The 24,680-nt window shown below is 39.0% G+C and overlaps 1 protein-coding gene and 1 long non-coding RNA gene across 9 annotated transcripts in view; one reads left to right on the top strand and one right to left on the bottom strand.

Annotated features, from left to right (window-relative positions):
• The window catches only part of BMAL2 (basic helix-loop-helix ARNT like 2), a 37,982-nt gene extending 22,940 nt beyond the window's left edge, over positions 1–15,042 (bottom strand). For 3 of the 6 annotated variants that reach the window (XR_009726416.1, XM_061359670.1, XM_061359693.1), the window contains exons 1-5: positions 14,790–15,042; positions 6,393–6,540; positions 5,071–5,106; positions 2,490–2,528; positions 169–326 (exon numbers count right to left, since the gene is read on the bottom strand). Coding sequence is in view for 5 of the 6 variants with exons in the window: in XM_061359670.1 (XP_061215654.1) it covers positions 169–326; positions 2,490–2,528; positions 5,071–5,106; positions 6,393–6,540; positions 14,790–15,027 (619 nt within the window). In the remaining variant the exon portion in view is untranslated. Of the gene's footprint in view, positions 1–168; positions 327–2,489; positions 2,529–5,070; positions 5,107–6,392; positions 6,541–14,422; positions 14,552–14,789 lie in introns of those variants that run through there. The other 3 variants (XM_061359701.1, XM_061359680.1, XM_061359688.1) reach the window with 3 other exon arrangements.
• LOC133215620 (uncharacterized) lies at positions 14,791–21,674 on the top strand. 3 transcript variants are annotated; one of them, XR_009726443.1, is made up of 3 exons: positions 14,791–14,917; positions 17,177–17,318; positions 21,486–21,674. It is a non-coding gene; the product is annotated as an uncharacterized LOC133215620 (long non-coding RNA). The 3 variants fall into 3 exon arrangements; XR_009726445.1 differs by lacking the exon at positions 14,791–14,917 and adding an exon at positions 14,972–15,108; XR_009726436.1 differs by lacking the exon at positions 14,791–14,917 and adding an exon at positions 16,332–16,674.
• The last annotated feature ends 3,006 nt before the right edge of the window (positions 21,675–24,680 follow it).

Consider the following 24,680-nt stretch of genomic DNA (forward strand, 5'->3'; position numbering starts at 1 on the left):
GAAGTCCTGGAAGCCACAAACGTAAATTTAAATGAAGAACAGACTCAGAACTGAATTGAGCAAGGAAATGCAAAATAAATGACCTTTGATTTATTTAGCATCAAATAAGATACATATTAAGGCTCAAGATAGAACAAAGACTTTCAGAATTAGTTCCCTAAAACCCACCTTTTAAAGATTTTAAGTGTTGCACAGCCATCCGTAACACTGTAAGCTTGTCTAGCTTTCGTGCCACTGGATTGCACTGAGGTATCATAGCAGATAATTCCTCTATCAAATTATTCATTTTGTCTCTTCTTCGTTTCTCTGTTTGACTGTGAGCCTCTCTAAGAAGAAAAATTATTTTAAGAAAGATGTAGAACAAATTATTTTCCTGATAATCTTAATCAACTAAATTTTGGGAATGGAACATATCACAAGAAGCACTGAAACAGCTTTCATACACTACTTGTATTTGACAATTAAATTGGATTCACCTGAACAAAGCAGAAATGGTCACAATAATGTTGGGAAATATCAAGGGGGGGGGAAGTATCTCAAGCAACAACTTGATTATCTGTGGCAGGAACAAGAGGCTATGAAAGCTTACAAAATCTAAAATTCTTCCGTTGGCATAAAGAGTCATCCCTGACACCTTACTGTATACCAGAGAACTTCTGATGTCATTAGTAATCACTGGAAGACATTTCTGCTCCCGGGCCCTGTATCTACCTGGCTGTCCTGTGTAACCAGGATGGGACACGCATAGTGATACTTTTTTTTAAAGAAAGAATGCTCTCAGCACTTGCTAAAGCATCACTGAACTCTGTTCTGCAATTTCACCAGAGCTATTTCAGAAAGTTTTCCCCTGCATTCACTGGATAAGGTGGGTAGAAAGTGTTTCAGCCTCTTTGCACACCTTGTGTCTCAGGTTTCATCTCTTGGTAAGCCTCTGTCCAAGAACTCAACCATGGAAAGAGAGTGTCTCTTCCTGGACAGTTTTCATCAGAAAACCCCTTCTAAGGCACATGACAGTACACATCACAACCATATTTATACCTCAGGTCATCTTCTCTTTAATTCTTTCTGTTGGAGTATCTTAGCTTTTCTAGCTGGCCTCTTCGCCTTTAACATTCTCCAGCAGATCAAGAAAAGCTTAATTCATTCTATTCCCACCTCACCCAGAACACAAGCTAGTTACTCAATTAAAAAAGATTACTTTCCCTTCTGATTGAGACCAGGCACAGTGATAGTTAACCAAACCGAGGGACAACTGAAACTCCTCTTTTTAGGCATATTATAACAGAAGGTATTAAAGGTAATAGCATTAACTACACCTGGCCTGTTCAGAAAAAAGAAAGTACCGTTTTAAAGACCTTGCTGTCTATTATTTTTATTATTTCTCCTAAAAATAAACCCCTTCTCCACACAAATAACTCAGGTCATTATCCAAGCAATTAGCTTTTCTCTCTCCAAGGACTCTTCAAAAAATTAATTTTATCAGCCTTCTCTTTCATTCCTCAGTTACAAAGGGGAAGGAAGAAAAACAAGTTTCCCAGTAAGCTTGAGAAAAGAAACACTGGAAGAAGATAACTGTTAAGCAAATCACCAAAGAATCTTCTGTTTATTTTTTTTTCCCCTTCAACTCATGAACCAAAACTTAAAGACATGAATTAACAATACAAAATGGAAGTTATTGAAGCAATGTACAAAACAATCTTGTCTAGCAATCTGGGATACTACATAAAGAGAATTAATTTTGCAGTTAAACAAAAAACCTGTAAACATATTTTGGAACTTTTTCATTCCTTGCGTTTTATGTAAATTACAGGAACACTTCACAATTATTAGCTAGCCTTCTTCATAAATAATGCTTTTGACAGAAGACTGGATTATGTGTTTCTGCCTTGACATCTCTGTTCACATGACAAATTAAATACACTATTTTTAAAACAACTTTATAAAACAGCTCTAGTTTTATTAAGTGGCTTCTCTAGAATTTAAAGTATTTGCATGATTCGTGACTGCATTCAGTCATACAGCATTTCAAATCTTACAAGTGCTTTATGTGAATTTCAATTTGGATGCAGGTAAGATGCGAATTCAAAATGCAATGGCAAACTTTAAATAATTCCCTATTCAAAAACTTGTTCCAGAATAAGAATTCCTTGTCTTAAAAGAATGCTTTAGGTGAATCCATTTTCAAGTGGGATAAATTTTAAATGCCTCCAAGTGCAGACAAGTCTAGAAAAAAACGATTCTCAAATGCATACAGACTGAGTATCAGCTCCCCACTTTATACAGAACTTCAGTGTACTGCATTTAAACCTCACTGTGAAAACTTCAACCTCAGGTTTTTGCTAAACCATCTGACAGATTTTGCAATACATTAAAATTAGTAGGAAACAAAATCCTCAAGGAGGCTCTAAAAATTACTACACGTTGGGAGGCGGGGTGAGGAAAAGTTCACTGTTAAGCTTTTATTATGTACTTTTATTGTAAATTAGTACCTGAAATCTTTTATTTTAACATGTTCTTCATCTTCACTCCTAGACAAAACAAAATACAGTTTTATATTGCATATTTAATACTAGGCATTTTTTTCCTCACATGAAATTGAGAAAATACAGAAAATGCTACAAATTTACTATGGCTTTAACACAAGTGAACCCACAAAAATTCCTAAACCAAAAATGATCGAGCAAGTGCAGCATAAAGAAACCAAAGCGTAACTTCCAATATTCCATTCAGCTATGTGAAGATATTGTGGGGATATTTCATAATTATGGGGCTATTTTTATCATGGAGAAAAAAATTAATGTAACATTCAAATAAACTAAGTCCAGGCTTGATCTTATTTGTTTATATAAATTTAAAAAAAAAGAGTATCTGTTCATGTTTTTATTTCCAAAATCTTATTGTAAAATGATGAAAAAAGCAATCCCAGCCTACACTGGCTTTAAAATACACTTTAATTGCTTATGGTCAGAAAGCGTAAAAATTAAGTATTTTCATATACTGTACCAGCAATGACTGGAAAGTCTGTAATAAAACTGTAAGTGAAAGACAATTATAGTGCTTATATCATGAAAAACACTTGGCAACAGGAAAATATAAAGGATGATTCAAACAAAGAAAATAATATTTCTGCTTTCCCAAAGTCACTGTATTATTCACCACCATCTATTAAGAATTTCAGAACATGGCCTAAGTTACCTTCCCAATTCAGTATGTATGATTTGGCACTTGCAGGGAGGCAGTTTCCATACAAATACTGGGCATTCTTTCTTTGAAAGACAAACTGATACAAGTATTTTTATTCTTTCTACAGCAGTTCTTCAGCTATTTTTAATTCAGCAGTGGAAACACTTCATACAGTACTCAACTCCATTCTAGAGGAGAGACCTGCTAACCTATGTCCATTTTGGAAGACACATTTGTTGTACCAGCAGGATTATAAGGAGACAGGCCAATCAGCAGCTGTTTCCTATGAGAAATGGAAGTAGGAAGTAGGACAGTTGGAGATTACAACTTTAGGAAAGACCCCAAAAGCTGCTTCCACCTGTAGCTAAGCACTGACACCAGTGAGGATCCGGCAGCCAGTGCCAAATTAACACTGACTCTAGCCCATCACCCTGAGATTTCACTGAACCCAGGAATCTTCTGGACAGTCTGATAAACCCAAATATGGAACTAGGTTGGACTCAGAAGAGACTAGGATCTCTCTTCAGTGAAACTGTCAGTAATAACTAATTTTTTCTTTCATTTTAAAATAAATTTTTACCAGAAATGTGCATGTATTATGAATTCAAACAGAAGTTATATTGTCTGACCATAAGAAAAGGGGTAAGGGGAAGCCAGACTAACTGCAGTGCAGCATGTGGCCTATTAACTACATCTCCCTTCTCCCACGGGAGCTCCACTTGGAAAAGAAAGTAGAGCAAATCTGCTACTTCACCTTGCACACTGTGTGCAGCTCTGGGCCCCATAATTTAAGAAGCATGTGAAAGTCCTTGAATGAGTCCAGAGGAGGATAACAAAGCTGGAGAAAGGACTGTAAGGAATGTTTTATAAGGAGCAGCAAAGGACGCCAGGTTTGTCTAATTTTGAGAAAAGGAGGCTCAGAGGTGACCTCATTGCTCTCTACAGCTTCCTGAGGAGGGGATGTGGAGAGGGAGGTGCTGAGCTCTTCTTCCTGTATCCAGTGATAGGAATGTGGGAATGGTTCAAAGATATGCCAGAGGAGGTTTAGACTGGACATTAAGAATCATGCCTTTACCTATGGTGGTCAAACACTGGAACAGGCTTCTGAGAGAGCTGATTGATGCCACAAGCCTGCTGGTGTTTAAGAAGCATTTGGCAATGCCTTTAACAACATACTTTATCTTCTGATCAGCCCTGAAGTGGTCAGGCAGTTGGACTATACAATTGCTGTATGTCCCTTTCCAACTGAAATATTTTATTCTATTTCATAAAAAAGAATACTGTGCAATTACATATAAACCAATACATTTTCTAAGTAAGGTATCCAGGTACAGAAAAAGAAATCACAACAAAGCAATCATGTAATTAATAACTATCCTATAACATATATACACAAAGAGTTTACTTATGCTGCACCACCAATCTTAACTCTGGTTTGTCACCTTGTAACATCATAGCACTATTTAACACAGCTGTGGTAGTTCTATTTTAAAAAGCATGTGACAAGGTTAAAACAAAAAAAGTGTTTACATACACCAATCCTAGAGGAGTACAAGACCTTTCCTCCACCTCCCTAGTCTTCTTATTTAGGTGCTGCTTTTCATTCATTCCCATTGAGGTAAGGTAAGCCTTAACTTGAATGCTAACAAGTCTGGTAAAGTTATAAGCAAGTCAGAGTGTCTGCTTAGAAAAAAATATTAGAAAACCTTAACATTGCATGGACCTATGCATCCTGTTAATTAGCTGTATGTTTATCACCTTGTGCTGTATGAAGACCTGCTCTTAAACAAAACATTCCTTAATATAATAATTCCACATGGCTCATCTAGCCAAACAGGACATGTTTTTCACACTAAACCCAGAAATGTAATAATTTATAAAACATACCTTTTCTGAAGATCACCATCAACTTCAACTGTATCTCTGCAGAAACAGGTAATTATGTTAAGCAAAACACAGTTTTAAGCACAAAAACAAGACTTGATGTACCCAATGAAAAAAGTCACATAAAAATTTTAGTGGATTCCACTCGATCAGTTATTTTCAGCAAGAACATTAGTTTTTAGAAACTAATCGCTAGTTGTGATAAAAGAATGCTTTTTCGATTAGTATTTAAACTTGAACTTGTTATAACAGAAGTTTCATTAAATCAGAAAGATATCCAAACTTCAAGGAAACATTATTGATGAGCCAGCACTTTTACCAAACAGGTAAATAAAACCCAAGAATGGCGGCAGGTTTTTTTTTTTCTGAAACTAATGTATTTCTGGAGTTTTCAGGGATCTACGAGATACATTTGAATCTCCAAATCAACAACTGATACATATCAACATCCACAGTATGGCTACATTTTGTAGATCAATGGACTGTATATAAAAGAAGCAGTGATTAAAAAGACTTGCTTTAAAAATCACAAATACATGTAGATTTCCTACTTTTCCCCTTTTTAAATGTAGATTTTATGCACAAGTTTGGAGATACTTGTAGTGTATTAGATCTACAGACTGACTTGTGTCCCTTACTTCTAGCTGATTATCACAGTTTTGATTGGATCACTTTTAAAAGTTATTTTTCTGCGTAAATGCTTATTTGGTTAACTGTCATCTATTTTGCAGTTAAAACAGGAGAAAGCAGCCAAAAGTATCATCTCACTAGTCAAGTATGACCCACTTAAAAAAAGACTGAGCACTACTGTAAGACAGCTCTCCTTTTTAGGTCACGGGTCTGTTTGCGCATTTAAGTAAAATGCTGCCCTGGTCACTGAAGAAACAGCTCTGATTCTTGGGTTCTAGATCAAAGAGCTTAACTAGTAATTCTGTTTCACACTTTAAGGTAATATTCTAGTATGAGACTTCAGCAACTTAGTAACAATGTGCTGCAAAGAGAACTTGCCTTTACTAGCAGGAAAACAAGGGGGGGGGGGGGGAAGGAAAGAAAAAAATAGTTGGGATTGAAATTTCAGGATTGGAGACACACTACCCGGACACTTCAAGCCAGGAAACTGCATTATAGAATCTTACATGTATCCCCTTAGATTTAGGGATTATTTTTGCTATTTTTAATAAATCAGGATAGTCAGAGAATGTGCTTGGAAGAAATTGCAATAAATAATGGTAATAAACAAAGGAAAGAGGATTCAACATGGTGCATAAGTAACAGATGAATGTCTCAAGTTTTTGTTAAGACACATGTAGAATCAATTTACTTACTGGTTATCAGAATCACTTCCTTTGCGCTTCCTTGGAATCTCAGCCACAGAAGCATTGAAAGAAGTGGTGGTAGCAGGCTTAGTTACTGGATTCATGAGGCTGGGGACTCCAGAAGCAATGCACAAGTTTCCATCAATTGAGAAATTATCTGTGAATGAGAAAAAAAAAAAAAAAAAAGCTTAATGTCCAGCTCGAGCTGTATTACCATGTACGCATGGATTTTCATTTGGGGGGGAGGGGGGAAACAACAAACAAAAAAACAGTCCATGAGTGGCTTCTATGCCTCTGACAAAAAAAAAACAACACAAAACAACATAAAGGTTGCACTGGTATCACCCAAGTACAGAAAAAAGTACATTGTCTTTCCACAGTCCTGTAATGATCTCATCAACCTAATCAACACACCAATGCAATATAAAATACACCTATTCTCCTCCTCATGTCATCTTGGCAGACTACACTTAAAATTCCCCAGTACCTCAAACATCCTGCTGCAAAATCACAAGATGTGGCATTAGCAGATCAAAATACTGCAATTAAAAGTAAATTACATTTAGAGAGTGAACTGTGGTTTTCAAACAAGCTGGATATCTGAAAAATGAAAGTTCGCCATAACGATGTTTCTGACAAAATTGTAATTACACACAGTATCAGTCAAGTAAGTAAGAAGAGTCTTGAAAGCTTGACAAGTTCTACCTCAAAGTTCCCTTCACAATTCTCTTCCCAAGGAGAACAATTTTGTTTCTGGGAGGGACAGAAGTCACAAGCAAAAGTAATACTAGTGACCTACTGAGAAAGAAGAGTCTCAAGAAACCTAAGCGCTGTTACACTTTTTCCCTACACCACGGCAAAGCTATCACAAAGAATCACGCAGTTGATGTCTAGGTAAAGATCGGAATTAACTGTATTCCAGCAAATGCAGGCACTCCTTTAGGCTTCATGTGCTAGTGAGGCAAGAATCCTACGTCATAAATCTAAACACCATAAAGCATTAACTCCATGAAGGGACAGATGAGGGATTGAGAATGGTTATTTAAGGATGTGAACATCTCCTAGCTTTAGCAGAAGGCAAAACCCAAGATGAGTGCTTTGAAAATCTAGCAGGAAGAAAATCTGGATTTTTTTATTGTGAGGTTTTTCTCTTTTTTTTTTTAAAGCATTTGTGATGTCTGTAAATGATAGGTAAATACACACAAACAAAGTGATACACAGTGTATGGTTTTTTCCTCTTAGGTGTAAGCACATCTTATGCTGGAAATATTTTCTAGGTTCTCATTTTCAGTTGGAATATGACTCTGGAGAGTTACATGAAAATAGGCTAATACTTGAACAGCTTGCCTGGTCTTCCACTAATCCTCTCTCTACCAAGCCAGACTATACAGAGTTAGCCCCTGTTTTATTTTAGAAAGCTCTTTAACTCATTAAGTCACGCAGGAAGTTTCATAAAGAGAGGTGGAACCTCAAAGAATCAATAAATACTTGATAAGTAACAGCCTTTGGTCATCTGCAACAAAAAGAAAGTTTGGTTACTTCAAATACACAACATATTCAAGTCAGTGATACTACAAATATATTACATCACAAATACTACAAGGGCACAAATGGCAGATGCTTGAAATATTTTTATGGTTAATCAGCACTTCGTAGTAGTATCAATTTATATTTATACTGTAAATCCATGCAATTACAAAACAAACAACACCCTACCCCCTAAAAACCAGAAAAAAAATCCTAAAGGAACTGTGTATTTATAAAGAGTAGTTTTAATTCACTTAGCTCATAGTAGCCTATAATTACTAGATTAAGTTATCAAAGTATAATCATACTTCATGAATATTCGTGAAGGAGTACTTACTGAACAGAAACCTAGATATATCAAAGACAAGAATGCCCTCAGCACAACAGATCCTTCAGTCCTGGAACAAAGCAGGACAGAACAGACCCACTGACCTAAATACTCCTTTGCACACAGATGGCCAGCCTGCTTTCTAAACCACTTCCCTTTAAAGACACAACATGAAAGGCACCATTTAGAGCTTTTCCAACTTAGCCTTCATATTATCAAAATACTTAACTGTTTTTTGACTCACACCCAAGCAACAAATTCTGAATACTGCACTTCTCCACATTTCCTAATAATTCTCTTTAACTAAAACACAAAAACGTTTGGATTAGCAGCAATGGTGATCTGTTATGAACTTCTGCGCTAAAACGTTTACGTGATAAATTGAATCCTGTCACCGTGACAAACTAGATGCCATGTTAAATGCCATATAACTAAATGCTGGTAAGATAGCTGGTTGTTCTTAGACAAAATATAAGGTTAACAATTTGTATTGATCCCTGACATGTACAGCAGGTAGCATATAGACTTTATATACATTCTTTCATATTCTCAATATAAACCCCAAACAAGCAGAGAAATAAATTTAAAGCTTCAGAACTATCAAACATAGTAGAAGAGTATTTATTTGGAATTTAACAAACAAAAATAAATCTTTTTAATACCTACTCCTCATTGAACAAGAACCAGACAGACAAAGTGCATAAAGCTAAGTCAGCTTCAAGAAGTCAGTAAGAGCTCTTTAAAATAATATCTTAGGGCTTTATAATAGGTATCATTATGGTACTAGGTGATTTCAAGGTGCTTCCCCTCTCCCTGTAGAATGTCTTAACCTTGTGCAGTCTATAATGAAAGATTTATTTACTTCTCTGGCTATACCATTTTGGGAGAGCTGGATAAAGGATTTAAAAATCTTCGGGTTTGCAAAGAGAATGGGCTTGGATGCACCCCAATAACCATGGTGTGCCCCTACAATGGAAAAACGATGGATTCTTACCTTTCATTTGCGCTCCTGGCTGACTTAGCATCAATTTCTGTCAACATTTTCATGCCATCAACATCAAATCCAAATACCCCTAAGAACATACGAAGCAAAACTAAATGTTTTCTAATTTCATAGCAGTCTTGCTTCTTGAAAAATATCACCCAGGAAGACTATTCATTATTACAAGTTTATTTTCCTGTAAAACCAAAATCAGTAAATTTTTAAACAATCAGAAATAGTTTAATTCAATTAGAGGTATTTTGTTTTACCACTCCAAAGGCTATTAGCTACACTAGTCTGGTTTGCAAATCAAATAAAATTCCAACTGAGAAATTACAATAAAAAACCCCAAAATGTTTCTTTCAAAGTTCTGCTAATGCCCTAGCACTAAATTGCAATTATTTGAATTGTAATAGTAATATTTGAATTATAATGGTAAGTGAATAGTTCTTCAAATACATATGTCTATTTATGATGTTTGGCTCTCAGTACAAAGCATATATGCTTATCTATATTAAAAATTAAAAATTTAAAAGCATAATATGCACATCAGGACAGATGTCTGAAAATAACCGAAGACCAACCAAACATTATAAATGCACCATATGAAAAACAGCTCATCTCCAGTAAGTGTACAGGAAACAAAACCCTAGTATTTAAACACTTAACTTTATTGTATTTCATAATCAGGCAAACAAAGTATTTAAGGAATGGTTATCAACACACACAGTTATCAAGACGATATACATATACAAGACCATACCAAACACCCCCCTTGTGTTTTTCTACCAGAAAAACACAACAAAAAGCCCACAGTCCCCAAAGGTGTTGGGGAGGAAGTGAACAGCTGCAAATAAGCTGCAGGAAACTACTGTTCAGATGTGGGATATGAAGTAAAGACATACAAAATCAACTGTATTCCTAAGTTCAGCGTAAGTCACATGCAATGCATTAAGAAACAAGGTTTGGGAGACTCTACGTTTTTCCAATTAATGACAATAATATTTTCTAAATGCATGCCACATTCCTGAGCTGTTTCCTCCACTAACAGCTTTAAGGTTTTCAGTTCCTAAACAAACACGATCTATTAGAAAAGGCTTATGGCCAAACTCCACCAGCCATAAAAGGTGAGATTCATCTGAACAAATAAAGATGTCCACATCTGAAAGAGGCATTCTAGTCCCTCTTGGAGGGAAGAACATATTTCTAGGGTGATTCATCTCTACCTAAAATAGATTCCTACAGTTGGCTAGATGAAATACAACATTTCTAGGGTGATTCATCTCAATCTAAAATAGATGCCTACAGTTGGTTAGATGAAATGGCAGTCCAAGAGTGCTCAGTAATTATACAAAGACCAAAGTAACTAGCTCAAACTTGGATTTCTACTCTGCGGACATCTAAAGATAAATGAGATAAATTCCACTGAATGTGGCTATTGAACTATCATGCGATTCCTAAAATATACCAGCCACAGACAGCACCTGTTTGTGTCACGTGTAACCAGTTTAAGCCCAAGACAGTATTTAAAATGATTGCCTAAATTATGCTGTACAACGTCATGACCCACTCACCCCACTATGAAAGGTTAACTTTTCTGGCTAGTTTACTCCTCATGAGCTTTCCTAAAATACTACTTTAGATTTTTTAGACTTATCAAAAGGAAATCATAAAAGATATGCACTCAAAAAATCAGCAGAAAAATACAAGCCATGTAAATATTAATGAATTTAATAAAACGGCTGTCAGTCAGCCCCATTTAGCCAGTTTATAAAAAGAACATCTAAATCCATCTATCAGGATCTTACAGTAAAGTATGCTTGAAATAAAACGTCAATGAATAAGTGCATTTACAAAACTTATGGGTGGCGCTCTTCACAGCCTGTGAAAAATGTACACACCAGACTTGGAGAAATGTTGCAGCTCTGCAGCTGCTTAAGTTAACAATGTGGTAACACTGGCACAACCTTTCTAAGAATAAGAAGGCACTTTCAATCCAGCTTCCTATTTTGAAACACTTTCTGGCAGAAGGGAAGTAGAAGAAAGAAGCTTCTTTGAACTGAAATTTTTAAGACCACAGATGCCACAGACACCACAGACTATTACATGTGCATTTTCTAAATGTGTATTCCTGGCATGCACAAAAAACTTGAGTTACAAATTCAAGCTTTGAGAAGTTTAAAGAAGTCAAAACTATGTTAGAAGTCACTGTAGTTAAAGCAGCACATACGGGCTCTTTAGTGTCACTAGGTGAGTTACTAAAATGGCAATCTACTCACCCAAGCTCATTGGCTATGTCTACAGTAGTAAATACAACAGCATAACAGCAACAGGTCAGTAGAAAGAATCAGCTGGTTCACAAGCCCGTTTCTAATTTGTAAGTAGTTCAGGGAGCTTACACTAAATCACATTTAGTCTGGTTCACTGGGCCAAAAATCCTTACAATGCATGTATTTGAAAGCTGTCTGAGAACAAACCACTGGTTCAGTCCCTTATGTCTGGAGTTGGAGTATGTTTGGTATGTGCCTGGAGTGGCCCTAACCTTGCTACAAAATGATTCTAGTTTAGTTTCTTCTGAAAGGGGTCCAGTTTGTTTATACCAAAATTGCTGTTCAAACCAAACCCATGAGCAGGAACTGGGGAGGATGGGATTCAGTTCAAACCAGTGCTATTGCTCTGAACCAAAATGCTGATGTGCACACAGCCTCTGAGTACTTACTTGATTTCAGCGTCTCAGTCTAAAATCCTTGGGAGCATACAGTCATACAAAGAAGCAGATATATATGTATATGCACTCATATCTAGGCAAAGAAGCAACCTACATTTTCTAAACTAAGGTACTACTCGAGATGCCAAGCTGGATTCTTACGTTTTGTCAAATTGACATGTGGGGGTTTTTAAGGCATAAGATGTCTCTGATTACCTAAGCAGTTACAGTTATGTATCTATAGGTTCAGCACAGACAGATGATAGCTAGCAAGTCAAATAGTTTCAAATAATTGTATGTAATTACAATAAATTGCTTTATTTTAATATGGAGGGTTTGGTGGTTTTTTTCTAAAATTACTTTAATGAATTCTTACTGCAGATTTTCATCAGAGAATAGGAAAACTATACTTATATGCTACATACATACAGGACCATATGAGGAAGGAAGTTACAGGTGCTGTGATATGCATCAGGTCCTGCAGATCTGAGCACCTATAAAACAAAGAACCATATTTTCTAAACAGGGATGAGAGTTGTATTAAACAGATAGATTGATTTTAGAGCTTTAGGCCACGAAAAGCATCTTCAGACTACCACAGTATCTCTTATTGAAAGTACGGGCAACAATTTTCATTGGAGTTCTGAAAACAGTAGGAATGTACCGCCTAAAACAGTTGGGGTCCCCCCCCCCCATTTTATAAGCATGCGTAATGCAGGAGCAAGATACGGAAATTTCAGTAATGAAGCCATCTTATCATTCTATACAGAGAATAAACTCTTCCAGGTTAATTTAAGAACAATGGATTTGTTTTTAATATCACAAAATGATGAAAGGGAAAATTAAAATATCCCAAATTATAGACATTTATATCAAACATTAACATGGGCAACTTTCCACATCTATTTTTACCACTCAGAAGAGTAGTCAAGAATCACAAACAATTAAACACCTACCAATTAAACAACACATTTACTTAATAGATTTCAAACACCAACTATTTGGCCAAACCTATTAGTGTATTAAAAAGATGAGTGTAACCAGCTAATGAAAAGATCTTACACAAGCCCTTGAAAGACTACCCTGCTTTCCCAGTCACTTTCAGGCTCAAACCAGGTCACTGACAGAAATCAAGAGTCTCATATATCCTAGCTCATTACAGTAAAAAAAACCCAACCACCCCACCTCTCTTTAATTATACACAGATAAAGGAACAGAGGGTAGCTGTTTTCTTACAACTTTTTGATTCATATTATTGTAAAATGCTTATTCTCATCAAGTCAGCTGCAGAATTTCCATGGGTTTAGCTGGCTCTGGAGTTCAGAACAACAATCCACTTCCCACAATCACCCACCAGATTATTTCTTCTTACAATGAATTTGATTCTTTCTTGATGTGAACTGTCCAGTTTACAGTTTGCTTTTTATAATGCGCAAATATATCAACAATAATGTGTACACTCAAGTGAAAAAACCCTGTTTAATCAGCTAACCCTAGTGTGCACCTATTCCACAAAAATTAAGATACTTTTATCTTAAAACAAAACCAGAAAAAAAAACCAAACCCAAAGCCGTCTCTTCAAAATCTGTTAGAACAGGTATAAGCATAGGTAACAAAAGAAACCAGGGAGGAGGGTTTCTTTCACAATCAAACATAAAAGCCTATGGTTTGTTGCTTTCCCAAACAAATTTGTAAATAGAAATGTCTGCATATTTGGAGTTTTCTTTATTTTGCTTATTTCCTTTCCTCACAATACGTGCATGATATAGAAACAATAAAGCCTTATTCTAAGCACAATTTAACAGACTGCAAAAAATCTATCGAAACCCCCACTTTGTTTTCAAACACTAAATTACTTGCTACAAAATCATACCAGTTATTTACACAATCAAGCAGCAGAGGCAGAATAATGCCAATCATTCCAAATCACCAGGATACCCATATACATTAAAACACATATAACCCAACAGACGTTTAGGAAACAACTATTAAAAACCTGTAAGAACTCGTGCTAATGAACAGAACAGCAATGATGACTTGGGAGAGGTTTGCTCACTTGTTTCTCAAAACGCCGTGCGAAACACTTATTTCTCCTAGGGGAAGCAACATACTCGTTTCAAAGCAGGAGGAGCACAAACAGCTGTCGGTGGTTTACAACTAGCCTTGCTTTAGTAGCAGAAACTTATTATTAAGAACAAGGAACAAACATCAAACCCTGGTCACCATACAAGCGTGGGCATGCACACAGAGAGTCAAAATAATGATACCTAAATTACTACATTATGTTACCTAGCGTATTAGGAACACATAAAACAGGCAAATACATATCAGAAACAGTAAACTACACACCAAGTTACAAAAGCCATGACATTTTTAGTCCACGCCACACAGTATGGTGACACATCTATAACAAACAGAAGCACAGAGTGAACATTATACTCGGGAATTCTCTGTGAGTGCACAACATAACGCCTGGTAACATCCACCCTTGGTACCTTTACTGAACTTCACCAGGAGAAAGGAGTTTGCAGCGTTCCGGTTATACTTTGAGCCAGCCGGCGTGCAGGCAACAGCATGAATTAAAACAGAAACCACCACAAACCCTCACCACCACAGAGCGATACTGGGAACCTGACTAGACCGACGTGCCCCCACAGCAGAGCTCTAGCCCCCTGCCCTGCACCCCGGGCACCCACAACCACGGAGGGCTCGCTTGTGCCACATCACGAAGGCAGAGAGACAGGCAGGCACACCCCACCCCACCGCATACCGTACGCGCCCACGGCCGCCCCACACACAGCGAAACAGCCGCTACAGCGGGGCAGAGGCCACACAGTGACCGCCGCCACCCCTCCACCCCACCTTCAGGGCCCCGCCGCTCCTCCTCGGCCCCCTCGGCGCTTCCCACTCCTGCCTCGGCCATGGCGGGCGGCCCGTGCCACCGCTCCACAGCGCCCCCGGCCCCGGTGGCATGCAGGAGGTGAGCTGAGGTGAGCAGCAGCAGCCGGTCCCGCCGGCCCGGGGGAGGGCTCACCGGCGCCCCGCCAGCCTTCCCCCGCCTTGGCACCGCCTCAGCAGCGCCGCCATCTTCTCGCGACATTTCGTGCCTTCCCGCGGAGCTGGGCCGCGAGTGGGCGGCATTCTCCCGTTCCTGGAGGAGCGGGGCTGGGAGAGAGGCGGGGTGAGGGTTGGGGTCCGAGGGGGTTACTTGTGGCAGTCGGACAGGCCACAGCACACTAGCCGTGTTGAATGTATGGTGGAGGTAGCCCTGCTCCCTCCTGGTATATTGCAGAGCCAGGGTAGGCGTGGGCCACTTTGGCCTTTGCTGTCTGGGAAAAACCTCACAGCAGCCTTCCAGTACATGGAGAGGGACTTCTAAAAGCAAGTAGTGATAGAACAAGGAGGAATGTCTTTACACTAGAAGAGACTGGATTTAGACTAGATCTGAGGAAGAAGCTCTGCACTATGAGGGTGGTGAGGCACTTGAACAGGCTGCCCAGAAAAGCCATAGCTTACCTCATCCCTGGCAGTGTTCAAGGCCAGATTGGATGTGGCTTTGGGCAACCTGGTCTAGTGGAAGGTGTCCCTGCCCATGGCAGAGGGGTTGGAATGGATGAGCTTTAAGGTCCCTTCCAACCCAAACCATTCTGTGATTCCACGAAAATACCGAAATTGCTTTGTACCTGTGTACCTGATAGTTTTCAGGGTACTGTATGGAGGACACCTTGTCTGAGGAAGAACTGGGATCATGGAATAATTTTGATTATGAAAGGCCTCTGTGGGTCACCTGGTCCAGTGTGTGGTCAGAGCAGGACAGAGAAGTCACACCTATCAGTAAAGAACCCCACAAAAATAGGGTTAACTTGTAGTAGTATATTAAATTGTGTTAGTAGACTTGGATTACACTAGATGCACAGGCTGTAGCTATATTTTTTGCTAATACCAGGAGTACACTTTCAAAGTGAATCTGCCTATTACCCTCACTGCACTTGGGTTCCCAGCTTGGAATAGTCTTGGTGTGTGCGAAGTCTATCATTTTGAGCAAAGACCTGAAGAAGCGCTTTCAAGAGCATAACATGCTCCAGCTCTGAATGGACATTCACTCCAGCAGACACCCTTAGAGCTAGTCTCAGATGAAACCTCTATAACACAGTGTGGGCATCAGGACCTCAGCAATGCCTGTTCCGTTTGACAGAACCTGTCTTACTGTCCTGCCCTGCTTGTTAATGTTTAATACACACTGTGCTTGCTCAGTTCCAGTCGTAGGTGTGGTAGAACAGGCTATCGCCTGGACCCACACATCCCTGTCCGCGCCATCTTCATGGGTGCACATGTGCCCACTTCCAGCTGGTGAACTCAGGTATGAGTGATTTTTACATGTACAGTGCAGCTGGTATGACCATTAAGCCTGGACCTAGATAATTGGCGATGTGTGTAAAGGAAGATACTTCTGCAGGTGTACTGTTCAGTGAGCTTTCAGAGCATCTGTTATTAGTAGTCCTTTGGAAATGACAAAGGCAGGTGTAAGTATTTTAACATTCTTTAATAGTGAAGGTGTTAAAATTTACGTGAGCTGCTGACATATGCAGCCCTGAACTCAATTTGTGCCATCTTTTACACTCTGTGAAGCTCCCAACACAGTTTACACTTGATTGGAAGCACCCTGTCCATGTGGAAGTGGGCAGCTCAACATCTTGCCCATGGTTATGCCCAAGGATTACACATGGCATGTGGAAGTGCCGAATGGGTAAGCAGCTCTAATAGAATATGCTTACCTGGGCAGGGAATTGTGGGTTCCAGCTGGGGATGTTGCTGAACAAATGTACTGTGACAGTCTCAATGCCCATTTTTTTTCGTAAGGTGCTTTGCAAGGTGCCCTTGCAAACTCAGCATTTCATCTCAGAATTTTAGCTTCTATGTGATCACACAGTTACTATTGCAGTGATACATATATTTCACTAGGCTGGGTTCAGCTGGCCTTACAGAATTTGTATTGGAGAAAAGCAATTGCAAACCACTTCTGCCTTAAGTGAAATAAAAAGCAGTAGGATGAGCTAAAAACCAGGAGCTAGGGTTGCTGTCTTGGAGAAAATCATTATAATTAATGCACATTTGGTTTATTCATGTACTACAACTAATACTGGAAAATATTTCCAACAGTTTGTTCCTAGGAGTCTTAAACATCATATCTGGCCCTGCCAAAATACTCTTTTTGCCCCAGTTTTAAAGCTAGGAGTTCCCTCCTCCAGCTTTGCATCACCAGTGGACACCCAAATGTGATGGAGATTTCAGAAGAGTGAGTCAGCCCCATTGACTAAAACATGTTTGAGAGACTCAGTAACCACAGAAAGTTGAAGATGGACTTTGTTGCAAAGCTCAATGAGATAAAGAGTTAAATAGTGTCAGAAAACTGCTCGAACAAAATAGCTTAACAGCTATTAAATACAAAAGCCCTCCGTATGAGGACATTCAATGAGGACATTTAAAATGCCTCTTCTTTTTCTTTTTTAACTGACTTACTAGAAACAGAGCTAATGTACCTTATCCATATTTTATTGATTATTTTTTAGTGCAGCAATAGAAGTACTTGTAATTCAATGCCAAATTTTTTGGCACTTTATGGTATGTCTAGGTCAGAAAATCAGAGCAATCTCTTAGCAGTATTTCTGCCTGTCATGTTGCTTCTGTGCATTTCTCATGTGATCTTATGGTCAGTGTCACACCTCCTTGGCACTTAGGGAGATTTTGTAAACATAATGTGCTCCAAATCATTAACAGAGATTCTAGACATCATTTACTAGTTTCTTATTTAAAGGTGATGACTGGTCTCTATGGAACATCTCATACATCTTGTATATGACAGTAATTGGTCTTTATAACACATAGTTAGCCTTGAGTCTTGGCAGAGTAGGATCCCAGATTATGTAAGCCACTGATTTTGAGTAGGCCACACTTTATATTTTTGCCCCATTTTTAGGTGAGTACTTTATCTATAAAATACAGAATAGAATGCTTTATGTAAGCCTCTTTTTTTTTTCCAAACAACTTATACAACAACTTGCTAAAGGGGTAAAAATAACAATCAAACCTCAGAACAATTAAATAATAGCCTGAGACTATTAGTTAGTTATTAGTCAGTTAAAGAAAGGTCTCTGTATTATTACTCCTTTTTCTTTTCAGTAAGTGATTAATGACATCCAAAGCATAGCATGTCTTAGCTGTTAACACAGGACAATGAAGAGTGTGCAGTCAGCATTTCCCTGAGATACCATCTTGAAGAGGATGCAGATTGCTTTTTGTATTTGCTAGGGCCAGGCTAGCTCCATGCATGCCACACTTCAGAGACCTATTTCATAAGCTGAAAGTGACTGAACAAAAGCAATCTCCTCCTCTGAGGGAGCAACTGAGAGTCACTCTTTGTAATTAGAGTGACCAGCATTGCTTCACTTTAAAAACAAACTTGGGTGACTGCTTAGCATGAGCTAACCAACTTTTTTCTATTGAAACTTTGTAGCAGTAAACCAAAGTTACTCAGCATACCTGTAAATAAAACCACAGATATTTCACAGACTTCTGTTCCAGAACACAAGTGTTTGTAGTTTCCCTCCAACCATGGTATTACATGGCTCAATGTAAAGAACAATGCCTATGCCTTGAAATCAAGTGTGTTTTTAAACAGGACATCTGAACCAGACAGCTAGTTAGAAGAATGAATACAGTAACACACACACACCCCATTATCAATTTACTTTGAGGATTCGTAACCAAGTTAAAATAAGTCAAAAAGATTAGCATTTTCCAAAGTGCCTACTTTATTTTGGAGTCCTGGCTGGTGAGGTTTGTCCCCACAAAGTAATTTACTTGCTTGTAAATTTCTTGCCTAAAAGTCTCTCAATTTGATGGTGCCACTTTTGACTTAAAACCAAAATAGTACTCAGTTTTTAAATAGCCTTTTCATTCCTGGCTGGAACTGATATTTTCTGAATGTATGACAAGAGCCTAACGTCTGATGTGTCTGAAAAACAGTATTGCTGTGACAGAGCTCTACACAAGGATAAATATAGCTACTTAAGGCTACTGTTGAAATTAAACGCAATAGAATTGTGCCCATAGTGTACAAATGATCACCTCTAAGCTGAGTCCTACCTCTCTAGGCTCAGCAAGATCCCACTCAGTGCCTTTTCTGCTGTGACTAAAGAACAAAACCAGCTGTGAGGGCAGGGCATCTCCAAGGACAACATCTTCTCTTTGGTTCGCATGCAACTGATCTGTGAACCTCCAAGCTATAGCTGTCTCACCCACCTTGCCTGCTAAGGTCCTGACAGTGCCTTACATGACTGTCTGAAAGCCTTCTCCTTGGTTAAAGCAGACTTGTCAGATTTTCAAGTGTTGACAGCCTCGCGTTAAACAGCTGGTATAGGAGCAATGTGAAGATACAGACGTGTAAACCACGTGCAGTCAGTTTGTGCCACTGAGTTGAGGCAGACTTAACTGGAGAGGTAAACCGAACAACCGTGGCACAGAGCAGGCCTATAAGTATGTCTAATGTCACTCAGCAGAATTGTGCTCATTGAATGCACCACATTCATAGTTCACTACCTGAGAATTTCATAAATCAAGAAGTCACACTGATCCCCCTGCTTCCTAGAATGTGCAAAATCCATACCGGGGCCCAGTTATGTACTACGCTCTTTCAGAAAAAGGCATTAAAATAAGTTACACACTTTGCAAAGTTTCCTTGAGGCATTAGTTTCATTTTGTTTATGAAAAAAAAAATAGGTAATATTTTCTTCTTTAATAGCAGAGGTACCATGCAAGTTTGTCGCCATTGTAATGTGAAGCTGCAAGACACCCTCTTCACGTACTGCCTTTCAACTGACTGAATTGCATAGGTAGTAAAATCTCCTTGTCTTATTTGTAAAGGATACAGAAGCAGCATCAGCAAACAGCTTGCTTTTGAGACCATCCTTATTCATTGGTTTCTTTGGACTTTAGATAGGGATGTTTGGCTGACATTAGTGGGAGCTGGACAAGACCTTGAAGGCAGCCTGCTGGATTAAAAATCTTGAGATGCATGTCTGGTTTAACAATGATTTGCTCTGTCATGATCAAAAAGTGACTCAAGTTCTTATCTGACTCTTCATTATTATTGAATAGATACATTGAAGTCAGAAGCAGACTTTGTAGAGAAATAAAAGTGTCCAAGAGCAGGACAGCTGTTGCAGTTTTTGAAGAAGTCCTGATGCTAAAGAGACATATCTTCACATCAGTGCTCCCATTTCAAGTCTCAAAGTTTTGTGGATGGCCCCATGTGCACAGGCATGGCCAGGGGGATTGTCTTGGCACCTGCTTCCTGTTGGAGCTCCATTATCTTCATATTGGATTTAGATTAGACATTAGGAAGATTTAGGTAATTGATTAGAATTTAGGAGGAAGTTCTTCCCTGTGAGGGTGGTGAGAATTTTAAGTAATCTATTAGAATTTAGGAGGAAGTTCTTCCCTGTGAGGGTGGTGAGGAGCTGGCCCAGAGTGCCTAGAGAAGCTGTGGCTGCCCCATCCCTGTCAGTATTCAAGGCCAGGTTGGATGGTGCTTGGAGCAACCTGCTCTAGTGGAAGGTGTCCTTGCCCATGGGGGGTTGGAACTAGATGAGCTTTAAGGTCCCTTCCAACCCGATACCTTCTGTGATTCTGCGATTCCAGCATGAACATCCACACGGACAGGCAGATTCTGCATATGTCCCTGGAAGGAAACAAGGCATTACACAATCTTGGTGCGTATGTAACATTTGCTATCTGTACCTGCCATCTCTGATTCAAAACATGGAGCAGGGACTGTGGTTATGCTTTTACACAACAGTTTCAAGGTCACAGCACGTACTCAGTGGATGAGCTGCCCTCTTAACATCATCTAGTTTTGTGGGTAGGAAATGTAAGAGTCAAGGGCAAAGATTTTATCTTTGGTGCAGGGAGGATGGGCAGAGACCCCTGGGGGGGAAGGAACTGCTACCAACTGAAGGTGGACTGACTGCATGGGGACAGCACGTATAGGGAGCATGTATTCCTAGAAGAGAGAGAAGCAGCAGCAGATGGAGACTCACTAGAAATGGATTAAAGCAGCTGCTACAGAAACAAGATGTGGCATCAAGGGTCAGTTCAAATCAGAAACGAACTGCTTCTAGCAGAGCCTGACTTGACTGGGAAATGAGAATCACAGAATCACAGAATCACAGAAACCTGGGTTAATTTCCCTGCTTCGCATGAGGAGGTTCAAGCCTATATGTCCCATTTCCCCAGAGAACAGTAACCTCCACGCTATCACGTAACCTGGAGAAAGAGGTGGTGGGAGGTATAGGAGGTGGCGAGATAAATTCTGCAAGTATGAAGATTCATTTCTCCTCACACTGACTGTAGAAGTGCCCCTGTGTGAAAAAGTGTACAAATCCCACTGCCATTACTATTGACAGAGAAGAAATTCAGTGTATTATATATATACACACATTAAAACTTGCCCTTCAACTATCCTAACAGCTCGTGTACCTGGTTTCTTTCAGGTGGCAGCTTCTTTGAGGCAGAATGGCATTCTGAGGCAGAGCCTGAACCCAGCTTGGCTGACCTGCTACAATCCACTGGTACCCACATTTAAAACCTGCTTTCATCTTTGAAATTCAGCTATGGAATAGGCATTTTACAACCTCTGTAATACTTAAAGTTTTCATGCATGATAAATAAAATTACCTTAAAGGTTAAGACCTTCCTGAACTGCAGATACAAACTTGTCTGGCCAGCGCTGGAAACCACTATTGTCATCACTCCCAACAGCAAGACAGACTGTTTTGAGTACTCCTCCCTTCTCTTTCCATAGGAAGAGACTCAGGAAAGATCTTTTACTGTCTAGAGCACAGCTGTTTTGCTTATATGCAAGATACACTTTGTAAAAGAATGAAGAAATGAAATACAGTAGGTTTCATACAGTGTTTTATATACACTATGTAGTATTTAAAAGTGGTTGATTTAAAAACAAGGAACATTTCTGCACATGCTGAATGCACAGCCTTTATATTTGCCATTAAAGTGCTGTATTTTTGAGGAATACTAAATTTGGTAATGGAAGGAGATAAAGAACTAAGCCTGCTTATCCTTATGATACATAGCTCTGAGATATGACGTGGTTATTGAAAGAAATGTGTAATCCCATTGAATAAAATTTGATACAATTTTAACAGGATTTACATTTACTGAGAGCAGCAATTCTCAAGAGGAAGGGCCTCCAGAAAGAAAGGCCAGTCACCAGCTGTGAGCTCCACTTTCCTTTCAGCTGCTCAACTCTCTAATATTTTACATGACTATTTCACACCTGCGTCTGCTGCCGCTGCTCTAAACTCAGCAAGAAAGAGGGAACAATAGGACAAAATAGTTTCTACAGTGAATCAGGCCTCCAACTGCCCATGGAGGCCTTTATTCAATAAATTATGGCCTACAGGGAAGAAGGTCTCTTGTGAAAAGCAATAACCAGTGTAGAAGTGACTTCACATGACTGCACCTGGCACAAGATGAGCAATTTCCGTGAACTCTACTTTCTGATTGAGAGAGTAGCACCACTGGGGTTTTCACTGTCCACAGAATTCAGGACGAGATACACAAAACAGCCCCTCAATGCCTGAGATGTTGCCCATTCTGGAAAATAAGCATTTGCAGTACATGGTGTGAAAGAATAAAACCAGCAACTTTACAAAAAGAATGCTACTTTTATTTTCAAATGCTGTAAAAAGCCTCATATAAATTTTTATAATGCTTCTATGTAACTTTCCCAACCACGACTAATGAAACAGTCTAGGAAAAATATAGCAGTTGCCATTTTGACTCCAAGAATGAGCTGCTGTAAGATATCAACATTAAAAGGACAAGGTACAGTATGTTACAATGCTTGTAATTGCTCATATTATTGAAAAAGTGAGAGCACTTCCTAAGCATTAGAGTATAACCGGGCTAAACTGCAGTATTCCCTACTTGCTGCTGCACAGAAGGAAAATAACCTCTTCAAAAGGAGCCGACGCAACACCCTGTGTACTGCTTCTGCCCATTTTTCTTAGTGTGGAGAGCTTTCAGCAAGCCCCTTTGCACTTAGGTGAATTCACCCATGTCAGATGCTATTACTCCATACTGTATCCAACGGCTCAGGTGTTTGTGAACAATTGACCTATAAAAATAACACACAACTCTCCAGCAAGGCAAATTTAACAGTGCAAATGCAGTATCAACAATATTTGATTTCTGAATGCTGGCAATTTTTTTAACTCCTTTTGCACATGAAACAACCTCTGATGATGTCCTGGAGCTAAGGCCACTCACTCATGCTGATAGGAGATGGAACAAAGTGCAAAAGCTCAGCTGCATTTCCCAATCCAAGCTTCCTCCCCAGTTTCAGGGTATTCAGATCCAGGATTTGGATTCAGGCTCACCTCTTCCATCGATGCACTCAAGTTTTCTCTGCTGGTACGGGTTAACTTCCCAGCAAACCTCTGATTACAATTTGCATACACAATTCCACATTTTTAACAGAAGTTAACAAAACGTACTTCCAGAAAATAATTTTTCACACGGTTGCAATCATCAAGCCATTTCAGGATCTTTGGTACTCCAAGAATAAGAAAAATAAATGGCACAGTGACACACATCACCAAAGGAAAACACACAACCATCCAAAGGAATAAGACATAAAATAAACAACAGATATGTTGCACTTCCATTTTTTGAAGCCAGTGTAGATTAACCTTCTGTTCTTTTTAGTCCATACAGTGTCACAGTTTCACCTCTAAAAAAAAAAACAACAAAAAACTATCCTAAAAGCAGCAGTTAATATTCTGTTTAACTTGACACTGATTAAAATAATGCTGTGCTTAAAAAATCCCAAAACAACCAGAAAACAAACTACCACAGTGCAGGAGTTGATGCTAAACACGCTGCAGGCTGTTTCCCTATGGATATAACTCCTATGTGAGCACTGATATGATTAATTATCCTCAACTTTAAATAAGTATTATCTTTAGTGTTACAAATATGAGGGTTGAGCTGTTTTCCCAGGTTTGTAAACCAGTGAGTACGTACAGACGTTGTTTAATAGCTTTAAATCGTGTATTTATCTCCCCTCCCCTGAACCCTGCAGGATAAAGAAAAAAAATCACCAGTATTTACTCAGCATTTGCAGTTTCCATTAAACTTATCTTGTCTCAGAACATTCAAGCAAAGATTTCTGTTTATATTATGTGAATAGGGTTACTCTGGTCTTTTGAAACATGTTGTTCACAGGAATTCCACTTCTGGTGCACACAGTGCCCTATGAATGACATAGGAAATTAAAACTAGTAAAAATCCTATTTTGAATAGCAGTGTCCTTTGCGGCTAAGTTTGCATTGCAGGTATTTTCTGCTCAAGCTCCTCTGTCTTACAGAATGGACTGAAGGCCCTAAAAAAGGGAATTCCTTTCCTGAGAAGCCTCAGAAGCTGTTAGGGCACAGGCAGAATGAAGCCTGAAAGTGTAAAGATGGACTGAAGTGAGTGACCATCTTTGGCCAGTCTTTGGATGGTTACAGGCTGAGCTTCACTACACTGAGAAGGCTAAGAACAACACTGAGGAATTGCTGAGGGACCTTGTCCCAGCTGTATAAGGTCTGGGAAAAAAGAAATAATAATGTGGAGATCAATGAACTGTTCCCAGGTAGTGATGAGCATTTAGGCAAAAGCAGAAACTGCATA

This window comes from Neopsephotus bourkii, unplaced genomic scaffold (genome assembly GCF_033783945.1).
Source record: "Neopsephotus bourkii isolate Nb327-2 ecotype Australia unplaced genomic scaffold, CSIRO-AGI_Nbou_v1 NB_107, whole genome shotgun sequence".
Taxonomy (NCBI): domain Eukaryota; kingdom Metazoa; phylum Chordata; class Aves; order Psittaciformes; family Psittacidae; genus Neopsephotus; species Neopsephotus bourkii.